Raw genomic sequence first — 14,304 nt, 5'->3', positions numbered from 1 at the left:
ATAACGGTAAATTCAAATTTAACCCATTCTTTCCTAAAAATTCATGTGACCTCATATTAAAATCCAGTAAAAATGTGTTATTGAAGCTTCAGCCGGGTTTAATCAAGTATGTAGGCTACCTTTCTGTTATGTAACTTTTAAGTAGTAGTTTGACACCAGCGATAATTAAATAAATAAATTAAGCAATAAATCACTCCCACTCAGTTCATTACCACTTAATATTCAAAATAAATGTTTGAGAAAATGCTAAGAATTAGCAAAATGCAGTTTTAAATAGTAGATGTAGTCATTTCACACGGCGGCCATTTCAGTCATACAACGCTTTGAATCAAATTAATTATTATTATTATTTTTATTTTATGAACAAGTTAACAAACATACTTTATCACTAGAAAAAAGTGATAAGTATTATGCAGTCATTAAGTCAAATCTCCTTATATAGAACCTTTTTGGCATAAAGGGTTCTTTAAAATTTAGTAAGGAACCCAGGGTTATATTTTAGATTGTATATTGACTACAACATAATCTGATTAATATTTAGTTGGTTCTCTCTTGTATTTCTTTGTATGACAGCCTGGACAAAAATGATGTTGGTACAGTCTGGCATGTTTCATTGCATTATCACTAATAAAACAATTGACTCCAAGCACAACTACACAATATGCTTACAAAATCTTTAACACATTTTTTATTAAAGGCCGAATGTCGAATGTAAATGTCGAATTTCCTAGACTGGAAATCACTTTTGGCTACTACTGTATATGGATACAGAAAGATTTTAACTGACAATTTCTTGTTGCATTATTTGGAGAGAAAATATATTTACATAAGTAAAAGCAAAAACAAAAGTATGATAATAATAATTTAATAATATGTGATCAAAATTTCAAGTAATTTTGCAGCACTTATTCTTGTATTCTTAAAGATATACTTCAACAAACAGGAAACAAGATTAAGCATCAAAATGTTTTAACCTTTTTTTTTTTACATTTAGTTTCATGATATAAAGGTAACATCATGTAAGAAATAAGTCAGTCTCTAACAGGTTTCGGTCTGAATCACAAATTTCCACGCTCTCCTCCTCTGAAGCGTCCTGAATCGGGACAGGAACATTACTCTCCTCTTTGATGTCCTTCTTGAATTCATCTTGGTTGTCCAGACTGAAACTGATGATCTACAAAATGTAGATAGTATTTTAGCAGACATGAATAAATAAAGTATGTTACAGCTCTAAATCTCCCACACATTTTGACCAAAGCATTTCCATCACTTTTACAAGTCATTTCAAATTGCTAGATAAGGATTTTTCAAAATCTCAAAGAGCAATTTCTGACCACTGAATTATTTTTGAGCTGATAAATGCTCACTGACTATATTAATTTCCATATCTCCAGGCCTGGACATTTGGAAGTTTTTCATGACTGCAGGAACTCTGTCAACAGTTAATCATTTCGTCAGACATGCTATAGCTCTGTCACCTGTCCATGGCTTCCCAAAGATGTTGCTTCAGTTATGTGGCTGTAGAGATTATGGCGGGCTATGAAACTACTGAGCCAATCTCGACCTACAGGAATCACAAATTCAAGTTAGCAACACAAGAACAGTGGCTTGATTTACTGCAGCGAGTTGTCACAACAAACCCTACCTGCTAACCTCTGCTCTCCCCAGTTGTTGGGCACAGGAATGTTGTTCTTTTGCGCAAATTCAAATGCAACTTCTCTGCATTTCTTTGGAGTAAGGCTGTGGAGGCGATCAGCCAGCATCCTGATGTTTTCTGCGAGCTCCTCCTCCAACTCCTCGGACAGGATCCTCTTGGCTTCTGCTGTTCCTCTGTACCCTACTGTTTTCTCTCTTTTTTCTTCAGCCTTTTTCATGTACCTCTGCAGGGTGGACCTGCCAATCTTCCTTTCCTTTGCCACTGTTCTGATAGATTTCCCACGCTTGACTTCAACGTACGCTTTCTCCAGCTCCTCGTAGCTTACTGAGCCCCAGTCGGTTTTTCGAATATAGTTTCGTGGCATGATAGCTTTCCTATGATGTTTGACAACAACATAAGCTGAATAAATATGCTTTGACATGGAAAAAAAAACTTTTAAAGTAATACAAACTTACTTTTCCTTTGTGTTTTTCTCATTTACAGACAGCTGGATATGATGTGCACCTTCAGAATGTTTGGTCACATGACAAAACAACGCACATTTGCCTAGATAAAAGGACGTCTCAGCTTACACGCTGGCTCATCTTACCCCACCAAACCCCTATCTTCTACTTTCTGTTCTACCACCAATGAACAGAGTGATGTGACCTGACAGTATCTGCTCCAGGATCTGTACTCTGAAAGAAGAAGAAATAATTTTGTTGTAGACATCTGAAGGTATAACACTTTATATTGACACAGAAACTGTACATAATAGGCTCAAATGAGGTTATTCAAGTGAGAAATAGAATGTCATATTATTTGATATAGAAATATGGTCCCCACACCCACATATTGTCAGAGAAGAAATTTGTGCTTTGAGATAATATTCTTGCATTCATTTCACATGGATTTTTACTAGATGATTTCTTCTGCTAAAAGTTTGATGTTTTCTTGACAGTATTATGTAGACAATCACATAATTAACATTTTTTGCTTGATAGGATAGGAACGTTTTGTTATGCCAGGCACTATATCTTCTCAACCAGGAGACAGGGGCCCACTAGGGGGCCTCGCAAACTTCAAGGAGGCTCCAGTAAGGCCCTGTCCGAAATGGCACCCTAAACCCTCACGCTCTTCCGTCCGCAATTTCACGACGTAATGCCGCTTTGACTGCCGGGTAAAGTCCTCTGCGTAGCTCACAGTCTTGCGGGCTCAGCTGAAGTGCGCATCGAGGGCGCACACGAGCACCCTTCTTTAAGCTTTAATGACGAATGGGACACCCTACGGTCTTGTGGACTTAACGGACACACGCACGCAGCGGCCAATGTAAGTCAACAAGACCGAAAGTGCACCTGAAGTGTGCCATTTGGGACAGGTCCAAAGTCTTAAAATTATTTAAATTGTTTTATTAATATAATCTTAATAAAAAAAAGCTAAACACACACACACACACACACAAAAAAAAAATAAATAAAGTTGTACAACATGAGAGTCACATCATATTTTTGAGTATTTATTTGTAGATATCAGATTTCGAGTAAGGGAGACCTTGGAATCAAAAAGGTTGACCATCTTTTCTCTAGCACAAATAAAGAAACATTTGGTCCTGAATGAATTTATTATGATGTAACTGCAATCCATAATTAAAACAACAGGGCATTTGCTATGTTGTGAATATAGCCACAGCTAATGGGCTAATTACATACAGCATATTGCAGCAAATTTACTTAATGACCATAAAAAGTTGACACGGTTTGTACATTTATTGTTTAATAAACTTTAAATCTAAGTATATTAATGCTATAAATCTTTCACATTTTAAGCTTAACATTTAGAGAACACTGTTTTCTCAAATGGTGTTTTTGAAGGCTTTTTTTTTTATTCAAAAGCATTTAGCTTGATTTAACAGCAATTTTCACATCTACATTTACTGTCATTACACACAAACGCTTGTTATACTATCACTTCTGTATTGCGCTACCACAAAAAACTATCACTACCACTTTGTTTAGCATGTACTAACACCTTTAAATTACCACGGTAAATTAATATGTTAAGCACTCAGTACCATGGTATTTGACACCATCACTGTACCATAGTACTGCCACTGCATGTAAATGAAATGATTATGCACTGTCAATATGTCCACAGTAAGTAATGCAATTTTTACATGCAAAAAATATTCTTACAAATCGCTAATGGCTATTTGAAGTTGCTACAAGTATCACTAACTGAGATTTGAGAAGTATAAACACACACAGGTGCCACAAAAACCAAAACACACACTTACAAAACACATAGCTCTGCTCTTCCGCCGGAATTTGTCGCCTGAGGGGGAGGGAGTTGTTGCCGGAAGTCGTCAAGGCAATGGGCGGGGCTTGTTGTGCCACGTTGATGGACAGCAGTGGGGACGTGGAATCCAGTCCATCTGCTGCCGGGGCAAATCTCACACAGCACACAAACCCACGGGTTTATACAATTATTCTGCTAATTCACTTAACGCTTGTGTTTGTGCGTGGATGAATCTGTGTGTGTGACCGCTGGAAGCACGACAACTGAAGGTAAACACTTAAAACTAAGAAAATCCTTCAGTAGACTGCTGCATTAGCCTCTCTGCTACATTATTTTCTGTATTAAAAGGACATTACAAATATAGACTGCACGTTTCATTCACCAAAGCGTGTTTGTTGTGAAAATCTAGTCTCTTCTTATTCTTAACAGTGCTTTATTATGAAATCCTAATTAGTCATAATCATATTTAATTGTTCATTAACTTGTATTGTGATAGGTACCTAATGTCTTAAATTATTAAATTTAGCAGCATGATGCTGTTAGATTTGTCATTTCAACGTCCCAGCTGCTCTTGTATTATTGCTTTTACGATATTAATTGTCATAATAATTATTCATGAATAATTGCATTATTTTCTGGAAAATTTCTCCCAAATTAACTGCAAGTGTATCAAGTTGTGTCAATCCCATTGAGTGATACAATCTACTAAACAGAACAAACACTTTTGCCTTTCCTTACCTAGAAAATGTGGACATTAACTGTAAATTGTCTCATTTGTTGAAGTAATCATAGCATATAACATATGTATTTTTTTTTTTTGTTTTTTTATATTAGGATGAAGCTAAAAGAAATCAACCGAACAGCTATCCAGGCCTGGAGTCCAGCTCAGCAACACCCTATCTATTTGGCTGCAGGTAACTGTGTTCATTCCTCAAGACCTTTGCATTATACACAGTACAGCTGACATGGGAAATTTCTCTGGCTCTAGCTAAGCAGTGAAAGAGAAACACAATGGCGGCGTCCGAAAACTGGAAAATGCTGCCTTCTGAGGACACATTTCAAGGCAGGAAGGCATCAAGGCTGCCTAGGTTATCGGACGCAGCCAATATTTTTTTTTACAGTTTCACAAAATGCTTCAAGGGATAGTTCACCCAAAAAATGAAAAAAATGTCATTATTTCCTCACCCTCCTGTCGTTCCAAACACATAAGACTTTCTAGATATAAGACATCTTTGGAGACATCTTCAGAGCACAAATGAAGATTTTTTTTTTTGGATGAAATCTGAGAGCTTTCTCTCCCTCCATTGACAGCATACATGACTACCACTTTCAAGCCCCAGACAGGTAGTAAAGACATCATTAAAGTAATCCATGTGACTCGAGTGGTTTAACCTCAGTTTTAGTAAAAGACGTGAGTACTTTGTTTGCGCAAAAAAAAATAAAAAAAAATTACACTTTTACAAAAATTACAAAAATGTTGTCATCACTTACTCACCCTCAAGTAGTTCCAATCTTGTATGAGTTTCTTCTGTTGAACACAAAAGAAGGTATTTTAAAGAATGTTGGTAAATAACCAGACAGTTGACAAAAGTCATTGAATTCCATGGTGGGGGGGAAAAAATACTATGAAGTCAATGGCTACCGTCAACATTCTTTAAAATATCTTCTTTTGTGTTCAACAGAAGAAAGAAACACACACAGGTTTGGAATAATTTGAGTGTGAGTAAGTGATGACAGAATTTAAAGTTTGGGTGCACTATATATTTAATCTCCAACTCGCGTTCACATAACAACGTCCACTCTTATGTCATCACAACACAGATGCGTCATGGTGCTCTCGTGAACGTGCATTTGGAGATTATTATTTTGTAAATAAAGTGGAAAATTATTTTATTTATTTATTTATTTTTGCACAGAGTACTCATGTCATTTCATATATTTGAGGTTAAGCCACTGGAGTCATATGGATGACTTTAATGATGTTTTTACTACCTTTCTGGGGCTTGAAAGTGGTAGTTGTGTAGGCTGTTAATGGAGGGACAGAAAGCTCTCAGATTTTATTATTAAAAACATCTTCATTTGTGTTCAGAAGATGAAAAAGTTTGGAATGACATGAGGGTGAGTGAGTAATGACAATTTTCAGTTTTGGGGTGACCTAGCCCTTTAATAGATCCGTTTATAATGAACAATCAGATATGATGATAAAATATGATTAATAAAGAATTATCTGTGATTTTGAGTAATGGTTTCATAGTTATTATTAGATATATATTTTTTTAATTGTGTTTTTCGTGATATCGCTCCTGTTCAGAGTTAAACTTGCTCAAGTCATAGAGACATCCGTGATGTTTTTTTGTTTTTTTTTTGTTTTTTTTCTTTCCCTGATCAGTTCTTTACAATGAGTCAAACTGGTTCACAAATCAGTCTGAATGATTCATTAGTGAATTGATTCGGAATTTGATTAGTAATCAAAAAGAACTGGAAAAGTTATTGACCAATGTCTGGGCAGTAGGCACCCTGAATATTTGGTTTAAATTGTGTCATTGATGAATATTTGTTCAGGAACCTCGGCCCAGCAGCTCGATGCCACCTTCAGCACCAGTGCATCACTGGAGATCTTTGAACTGGACCTGGCTGATCCCAGTTTAGCCATGAAGTCATGTGGGTCTTTCTCCTCTCCACACAGGTACTAAGTTTTGCTCACATTGTGTGCTGATGATTTATTGAGAACGGTGCTTTGTTTTTCAGTAACAGTATTGTGTTTGACTTTACATCCTGACAGACAGTGCTTTTACTGATTAAAAGTATAATCCTGTTAAAATAGTATTCCAAATTTTTTTGTATGTCTTTGCAAGACTTGGAATAAATCTTTTATGGTGCCTTTTGTGAAGTGCTCATGCCCATTCACTTTCCTTAGAGCTGTGTGATTTTGGATAAAGTGAGAATCATGATTTTTGTTGTTGTTTAAAACGGATCACGATTCTCCCACGATTCTGAACAAACAAACCAAACAAAATAACATGTAATTTACTAGAGGTTCTGAAAAAATATTAATTGCTGCAGTCTATTTAAAATGTTTAATTAATCTGAATGAATTATTTAAAAAAAATGGTTTGAATGAATGACTCACTTGTAAAGACTCCACTTGTTTCATTACTGGATGATTCAGTGTGTTTGAACAAATCTCTTGAATGAATGATTCAATGTCAAATATATTTTTAACAGTCACTTGTCACCTCCTTATGTAATGATGTAATGACACAATCATTGCGTCAAAAGGTGATTTGCTCTATTTTTATAGCTTCCGTACACATCAGTGTTTATATTCTAAAAAGAAACTTTTATCACAGTACTTGGGATAATATTAATATTTGTAACACAAACATAATGATACTTTGATGTTGAAAAGACTGTTCGTGAAATTGTTTCATACCTATACGTAAATGATAACTGCTCTCTCTGGGTCAGTGGCTGCGCCAACGCAGATCTGAATGTTTGCTGTGATTGCAATCATCAAAGGTTTAATAGAAGCGAATCGTAGTCATTTAGGAAAAAGATTGTGCGGGTGTTTGAATCGAGATCGTGACCTTTGAATTGCTTAATCGTGCAGCTCTACATTCATTGTATGGTAAGGAATACCTGAATTTCTGCAAATTGTTTTTATTTTTTTATTTTTCATGGAAACAGGAATGTTATATAGGTTTAAAATGCCCATATTATGCTTTTTCGGATATTGCCTTTCACGTAGTGTGTAATATAGCTGTTTTTGAATGTAAAATGTCTGCTAAGGTTCAAAGATCAAGTGCAGTTATTGTCTCCTAAAAGAAAGAACCGGTTCTGAACTGCCTGAAACATTGTCAGTTGTCAGTTGTCAGCGAGGGAAGATAATTCCTAAAATTCTGTATAAAGAATTTAATTTTGCAATTCCGTGTAAAGTTATAGGCCAGTGGTGAAAGCTCTTATCTGGTACTTTGGTTTTGAATCCCAATAGTAACCCTTCTGTTCTGTCTCTAGATACCACAAACTAGTCTGGGGTCCACAGGGCATTGAAGACCAGGGTTTTCCATCAGGCGTTCTCATTGCTGGAGGGGAGAATGGCAACATCATCCTCTATGACGCCTCCAAAGTCATTGCTGGAGATAGTGAAGTGATCATTTCCGAGAGCGAGAAACATACAGGACCAGTAAGAGCCCTCGATGTCAACTCGTTTCAGGTAATCACCCTAACCAAGTTCTTATACTTTATACTAGAATAATTATTTGTCCATGACATTAAGTGGTGTTTTGAGCAGTGTGCATTTTTTTTTTTTTTTTTAGCCAAACCTTGTGGCCTCTGGGGGAAATGAGTCAGAAATCTACATTTGGGATTTGAACAACTTCAGCTCCCCAATGACGCCAGGACCCAAAACACAGGTACAAATCTTATGTGCTCTCAGGAGAATGATAAACATTGTGCAAATGCATTTTACTTACATTTAACTGTGTTTTTAAGAATGCCATCTGTAGTGATAGTTAAAGCAGTAGTTCTCACCCAAGAGCCTCAATAAACTTCTGAGGGGGCCACAAGATGACTTAAAATTATTTAAAATAAGATAAAACGAGCATGAAAATAAGCTAAAACAATTAAAAATAAATATTATTTTAGTTAACACATTCAAGCAAATCACAAACAACTGGAAAAGTCACATAGATTCATTGGTTAAAAAGTGAGGGAATCTTGAACATTCAAACTTCTGAAATTCTGGAACTTCTTTTAATTACAATTAAGTTATTTATTTTAATCAATAAACACTAGAACTGCAAATTAATTGTTAAAAGGTTGCAATCTTGATTCATACATTTATTTTTATTAAACTTTTGACAAGTATGATCACAACGAATATTCAGATCTGCATTTGCACTGCTGCTGATCCAGAGTGAGCAGTTGTCATGTATATGCAACAGCTTCACAACACTTTTCAACTACACAGGATCATTATTTCTGTCTTACATCAATTCAAATGATTACAGAAGTACAGGGATAAAAGTTTATATTTTGAATAAAAACACTGATGTCTATGGAAGTGATCAAAATAGAGTAAATCACTTTTTGAATGTAAATAAAGCGTAAATAAAATGTAAATGGCGCTTCAAATAAAGATTGTATAATTACATCGTTACGCCAGTAGTATTTGTCATTGAATCATTCATTCAAGAGATTCATTCAAAAACACTGATTCATTCAGTAACTAAACAAGTCTTTATGAGTGAGTCATTGAATCATTCATTCAAATTAATTCAAATTGAGTATTTTTAAATTGTGTACAGCAATTAACATTTTGTCAGAACCTCTAGTAAATTACATGTTATTTTATGTAGTTGTCTGTTCAGAATTGTGGGAGAATTCTGATCCATTTTAAACATAAAAATCATGCTTCTCGATTTATCCAGAATCGTGCCGCTCTAATAGACACTCACACTACTTTCTGTAAATTAGATAATGTTTTGAAAACAAATCATTACAGCAGATGTAAATGATAGTATTACAGCCTTTGAATATTGTTGTGGACAATGGAGGCCCTCATAGTTAAAAAGGCTGAGAATCACTGTGTTAGAGGATTGAACCAAATTTGCTTTTCTAAGCAATCAGATTTGTGCCTGGTGGATGAAACAACTGTCAAAAAAGACGGTCCTGTAGACTTGCATAGAAAAGGAAGCCAACATATATCTAGGGATGGAAACATCATAGAGACATGGGGTGGACTCTTTTTTTCCAGGCACAGTAAGCAGCCACCCTCAACCTTGTCCAGTTTTGACTTTGGTGTTTCTTCTAGCCCCTGGAGGACATCAGCTGTGTTGCGTGGAACAAACAGGTGCAGCACATCCTGGCCTCGGCCAGCCCCAGCGGAAAAGCTTCGGTCTGGGATCTGAGAAAGAACGACTTGATCATTAAAGTCAGCGACCACAGCAACAGGGTTTGTGAAGTTATTCGTCATTTTAATAAACGTCCTAATAATAACGGTTAACTTTAATTAATAATACCTAATAACTTGGTGTACTTAACTAACGACAGCGTATCATGTTATCATCATGGTGTTTCTATAATTTTTTTTAAAGTACTATGTCATTATTACTATTATTATCTGAGACCGTGTTAGTGTTCATGCAGTGATGTTGATGATGTTTGTGTTGTGCTTTAGATGCATTGCTCTGGTCTGGCCTGGAACCCAGAGGTGGCGACTCAGTTGGTTCTGGCTTCTGAAGATGACCGAATGCCTGTAATCCAAATGTGGGACCTGCGCTTTGCCACCTCGCCTCTCAAAGTGCTGGAGAACCACACAAGGTAGATATAAACATTTTTTCTGTTTATCTTGCCCTCTGCGGGGTGTGTGATATTGACCAAAAAGATTTAAATGGAAGTTTTCAGGGATTTTGTTGTTAATGATAACTAGAAAATATTTTCAATATTTTTCTGAGTGTGATTTTTGTGGTGGCACCTTAGCTGGTTTAAGCCTGTCATGGACAACTGACTTCCAAATCTGACTGGCAGCAAATCTTGTGACTTATTGGTTTGCTGGTTAACTTGTAGTCAGTCACTATATCATACTCTTTCTGTTATCTGACAGAAAATAAGTAAATGAGAAAAGCTTTATTGGACTTTTGGCTATATATTACATTAAAATTTCAGTACGTGAGCATGGATTAGGAGTGAAAACAGATGTAAACTGCTGACAGTTGGGGCATTGCGTCATCTAGCGATTATTTAGTGACTTTTTGCACAGGCTTTAGCTTCTCTCCATTTGAAAGTAGTTAGCAACACTGTTTGGAACTATTTTGCTTGGCTAAATAGAAAAAAAGCAATATTGCAATATTGTGGCTAAAATGTTACTCACAGTATTAACTTGTTCATTGAAATGTTGTATAAAATTGTGTTGAGGAAAACTGTATGTTTTCTCTGTGTTATTGCTTAACTATATCATAGAAATATACCACACAAACTCATACAGTGGCATTTTTGCCTCCATATATTGAATTTTGGGGTCATTCTAACAGCATTGTCTAAGCTGCATCATGTGTTGAAAGTGTGATCTCAAGACGTGTTTTTGTTTAGTTTTTGCAAAATGAGTGACATAAATTGATAATGTCAGCTTCCACATTAAAACAACAATTACTGTACTATCGTAGACAATACAGATTGCACACACCTAACCCTTCATGAGTCTTTCTGCATGCTTATCTGTTTGTATGTGTGCTTTCAGAGGTATTTTGTCCATAGCGTGGAGTGTAGCAGATCCAGAGCTGCTCCTGAGCTGTGGGAAAGATAACCGGATCCTGTGCTGGAACCCCAACACAGCTGAGGTGAGACTTTAGTCATTTGAAGAATGCAGTGTTGCCGCCAATATCTTCAGCAGTATAACATGCAATGTCCCCCTGGTACCTATCAGGTCCTGTATGAGCTGCCCACCAGTGCGCAGTGGTGTTTTGATATCCAGTGGTGCCCGAGAAACCCAGCTGTTCTCTCTGCTGCTGCCTTCGATGGGCATATCAGCATCTACTCCATTATGGGAGGAAGCAATGATAATGCCATTAATTTACAGGCTGATCAGGTACAACTGAACTCTTAATAAAAACATTCTCATAAGCTAGCATGAACATTGATGATCTCACAGTTGCTCCTGATGTCCTTTGGGTCAATAGTTAAGTAGCTCATTTGGAAATATGGATCCTTTTGGTACGGGGAAGACGCTGCCACCTTTACAACTGCCGCAGCCCACCTCCTCGCAGAGCACCATCACTCCTCTGAAGAAACCCCCAAAATGGATTCGTAGACCTGTTGGAGCATCTTTTGCTGTAAGTGGTCACAGATCTAACACTGTGCATTTTAGACACCCCAAACATAGTGCGCTTGTTTTAAATCAGCTTTCTTTTTGTGAACAGTTTGGTGGAAAACTAGTCACTTTGGACAACAAGCCACCAGCCCAACAGCCCCAGCAGACTTCTGCCCATGTTGTGCATGTCAGTCAGGTTGTTACAGAAACAGATTTCATTGATCGATCAAACCAACTTCAGGCGACACTCAATGCAGGAAATTTCCTTGAGTACTGCCAAACCAAGATTGAAGCTGCTCAGAATGAATTTGAGAAGACAATTTGGTCTTTTCTGAAGGTAGGTCGTTAGAATATTTCCCAAACTGTCGTACTTGTGTTACAAGAACAGCAGGCTTGTATTTATTAACTTTTTATAAAAGGTGTAACCCAATAGATTTATGTTCTCAGGTAAACTTTGAAGAAGATGCACGTGGCAAATATTTGGAACTTTTGGGATACAAAAAGGAAGAGCTTGCCCTAAAGGTATTTGTACATTGGTTGTAGTGTGAATATCTGAATCTACTTCTTTGGATCTGAGAGTGTAGGCCTTGATATGTTTTGCTTATGGTTTTCAGATTGCATCAGCATTAGAAGGAAACTGCAAATCTGATGTGGCCGATGTGGCCAATGTGGTAAGTGCACGAGTTACTGTGTTTTTAGTTAAATGTTCTATTTCTATTTCCTTTCTATTTTTGTGACTGGTTCAGGGAGCCTCCGTATTCAAGTTCAGCATGTTTGAATTTGTAATGGGTTTTTGAGAACAAAACAAGAAGATACACTTTAATTATACAAAACAAGACAGGAACACAAATGTTTTTTCCTATTTGTTTCATGAGCTTCCCTTTTAAGAAGAGGAAGTGGGGAAAAAATGATTTGTAAAGAAACTTGCACAGTAAAACCCTTCAGCAGCTAAAGCAACTTTTTTTTCTTTAAAGCAAACAAAGCAGAATATACACTGATGAGCCAAAATATTATGACCAGTCACAGGTGAAGCAGATCTCCTAACAAGGCCACATACTAAGGTCTGAGTAGATTAGATGGTAAGTGAACAATCAGTTCTAGTAATCAGTGTGTTGGATGCAGGAGAAATGGGCAGGGATAAAGATCTTAGCGACTTTGAGAAGGGCTAAATTGTTATGTGTTGCAGACCAAGTACACCCCTTTATGACAATGGTGTTCCCTGGTGGAAGTGGCCTCTTTCAGCAGGATAATGCACCCTGTCACACTGCACACATTGCTCAGGAATGGTTTGAGGAACATGACAGAGTTCAAGGTGTTGCCCTGGCCTCCAAATTCCCCAGATGTCAATTCAGTCTTTGGGATGTGCTGGACCAACAAGTTCGAGCCACTGCGGCTTCACCCCACAACCTGCTGGACTGGAAGGATCCGTTGCTAATGTCTTGGTGCCAGAAACCACAGTCTTCAGGGGTTTTGTAGAGTCCATGCCTTGGGGGCTTGGCACTGTTTTAGCAGCATGTTAAGGACCAACATCATATTATGCAGGTGGTCATAATGTTTTAACTTATCAGTGTGTACTTTATAGTTCTACCTCAGTCAACAATTGAATCTTTCAGTGCATGATTGGCAATTTTTTGAAAAGTAACACTTTTTTTTTTTTCTTCCAAAACACTTGTTGTATAAGCCTGTTAGCTTATAAACAACTTTTTTGTGTAATGGCAAACTGAAAAAAGCTTGTGAGCTTCTCCCTGACCCCTGGAAGTTGCTTAGTGGTCAGCCAGTCAAAACCAGTAATTTTTTTTTTTTAGCTGACCCTTGCCATTTTTGTTTGCACTATAAGAATTACATAAATATAATACAAGAAGCTGACTGAACTGTTTGCCATCAAATCTAGAACTAACACTACATTCAGCATTCAGTAATTTGGTGCTAATTTAAAATATTTGACACGTAAGAAATAAATTGTGTTTTTGTGAAGTCTGAATCCGAATGGTGTACATGAAGACTGTACCCATAATAGTTTTCTTTAAAAAGTGTTTGAAAGTGTTCAAATGATGTGACATGTGGTGTTTCACTAAACATCGGAGAGAATCTTCAAGCTCATCGGCTGCCACCTCTCTAGATGCGTGATTTTTGACTATTTTGCCCTCCGGAGGTTACATTTGTTGTTCGTGTATGTCATCGAGGCGGTCTCATTTCAGAAAAGCAACCATTATGTTCCAGTGTAAGAAATAAATTACAGTAATTACATCTCTTGTGGAATAACAGTCCATTTTAATTCTAGGTTTTAGGACACAGAGGATGTGTCCTACCTAGGGCACAACCTTCGAAATGAAACACAGCTAATATATATTGATGGTCCGTTTCCATTTCTAACAAAACATTGAACTGGAAATCTGTAAAACAGTGTAAACAGAGGTTGCCAAAAGTGAAAATGGCAAAGAATCTTTTGAAAAATAAAATCTCTTGAATACTTGTCAGTGGCTGTATTAGCTTTTCAAATTAGCATCACTTGTGTGCCAAATTTTCACCGCTTGCCTTCCATTTTATCCTGACTGTGATGTGTAAA

General features: G+C 36.8%; 2 protein-coding genes across 7 annotated transcripts in view; one reads left to right on the top strand and one right to left on the bottom strand.

The window, feature by feature from the left end:
* Positions 1 to 601: 601 nt before the first annotated feature.
* zgc:113274 (uncharacterized protein LOC552925 homolog) lies at positions 602 to 3,985 on the bottom strand. The gene is made up of 5 exons (XM_067395719.1): positions 3,930 to 3,985; positions 2,113 to 2,334; positions 1,646 to 2,031; positions 1,479 to 1,564; positions 602 to 1,174 (listed from the first exon to the last, which is right to left on the bottom strand). Exons 3-5 carry the CDS (start codon positions 2,019 to 2,021, stop codon positions 1,016 to 1,018), a joined length of 621 nt encoding a protein of 206 aa, XP_067251820.1. The 5' UTR covers positions 2,022 to 2,031; positions 2,113 to 2,334; positions 3,930 to 3,985; the 3' UTR covers positions 602 to 1,015.
* A 50-nt stretch (positions 3,986 to 4,035) lies between these two features.
* The window catches only part of sec31a (SEC31 homolog A, COPII coat complex component), a 29,983-nt gene continuing 19,714 nt past the window's right edge, over positions 4,036 to 14,304 (top strand). For all 6 annotated transcript variants that reach the window (XM_067398372.1, XM_067398373.1, XM_067398371.1 and 3 more), the window contains exons 1-13: positions 4,036 to 4,200; positions 4,766 to 4,845; positions 6,494 to 6,617; positions 7,946 to 8,144; positions 8,248 to 8,343; positions 9,744 to 9,884; positions 10,110 to 10,252; positions 11,169 to 11,268; positions 11,355 to 11,516; positions 11,608 to 11,760; positions 11,848 to 12,075; positions 12,186 to 12,260; positions 12,353 to 12,409. In XM_067398372.1, the coding sequence (XP_067254473.1) occupies positions 4,767 to 4,845; positions 6,494 to 6,617; positions 7,946 to 8,144; positions 8,248 to 8,343; positions 9,744 to 9,884; positions 10,110 to 10,252; positions 11,169 to 11,268; positions 11,355 to 11,516; positions 11,608 to 11,760; positions 11,848 to 12,075; positions 12,186 to 12,260; positions 12,353 to 12,409 (1,557 nt within the window). In that variant the 5' untranslated portion in view covers positions 4,036 to 4,200; position 4,766. The remainder of the gene's footprint in view (positions 4,201 to 4,765; positions 4,846 to 6,493; positions 6,618 to 7,945; positions 8,145 to 8,247; positions 8,344 to 9,743; positions 9,885 to 10,109; positions 10,253 to 11,168; positions 11,269 to 11,354; positions 11,517 to 11,607; positions 11,761 to 11,847; positions 12,076 to 12,185; positions 12,261 to 12,352; positions 12,410 to 14,304) is intronic.

Source organism: Chanodichthys erythropterus, chromosome 10 (assembly GCF_024489055.1).
Source record: "Chanodichthys erythropterus isolate Z2021 chromosome 10, ASM2448905v1, whole genome shotgun sequence".
Classification (NCBI taxonomy): Eukaryota; Metazoa; Chordata; class Actinopteri; order Cypriniformes; family Xenocyprididae; genus Chanodichthys; species Chanodichthys erythropterus.
Note: the sequence above shows the minus strand (reverse complement) of the source record. Positions and strands in the feature narration are given on the sequence as shown.

What these genes read in the sequence shown, in the direction of transcription:
- zgc:113274 (XM_067395719.1), bottom strand. Translation starts at nt 2,021, where the DNA reads ATGCCACGAAACTATATTCGAAAAACCGACTGGGGCTCAGTAAGCTAC. An exon ending in GGGAGAGCAGAGGTTAGCAG is followed by an intron (nt 1,565 to 1,645) that starts GTAGGGTTTGTT and finishes TGATTCCTGTAG; the next exon opens with GTCGAGATTGGCTCAGTAGT. An exon ending in CTTTGGGAAGCCATGGACAG is followed by an intron (nt 1,175 to 1,478) that starts GTGACAGAGCTA and finishes TACATTTTGTAG; the next exon opens with ATCATCAGTTTCAGTCTGGA.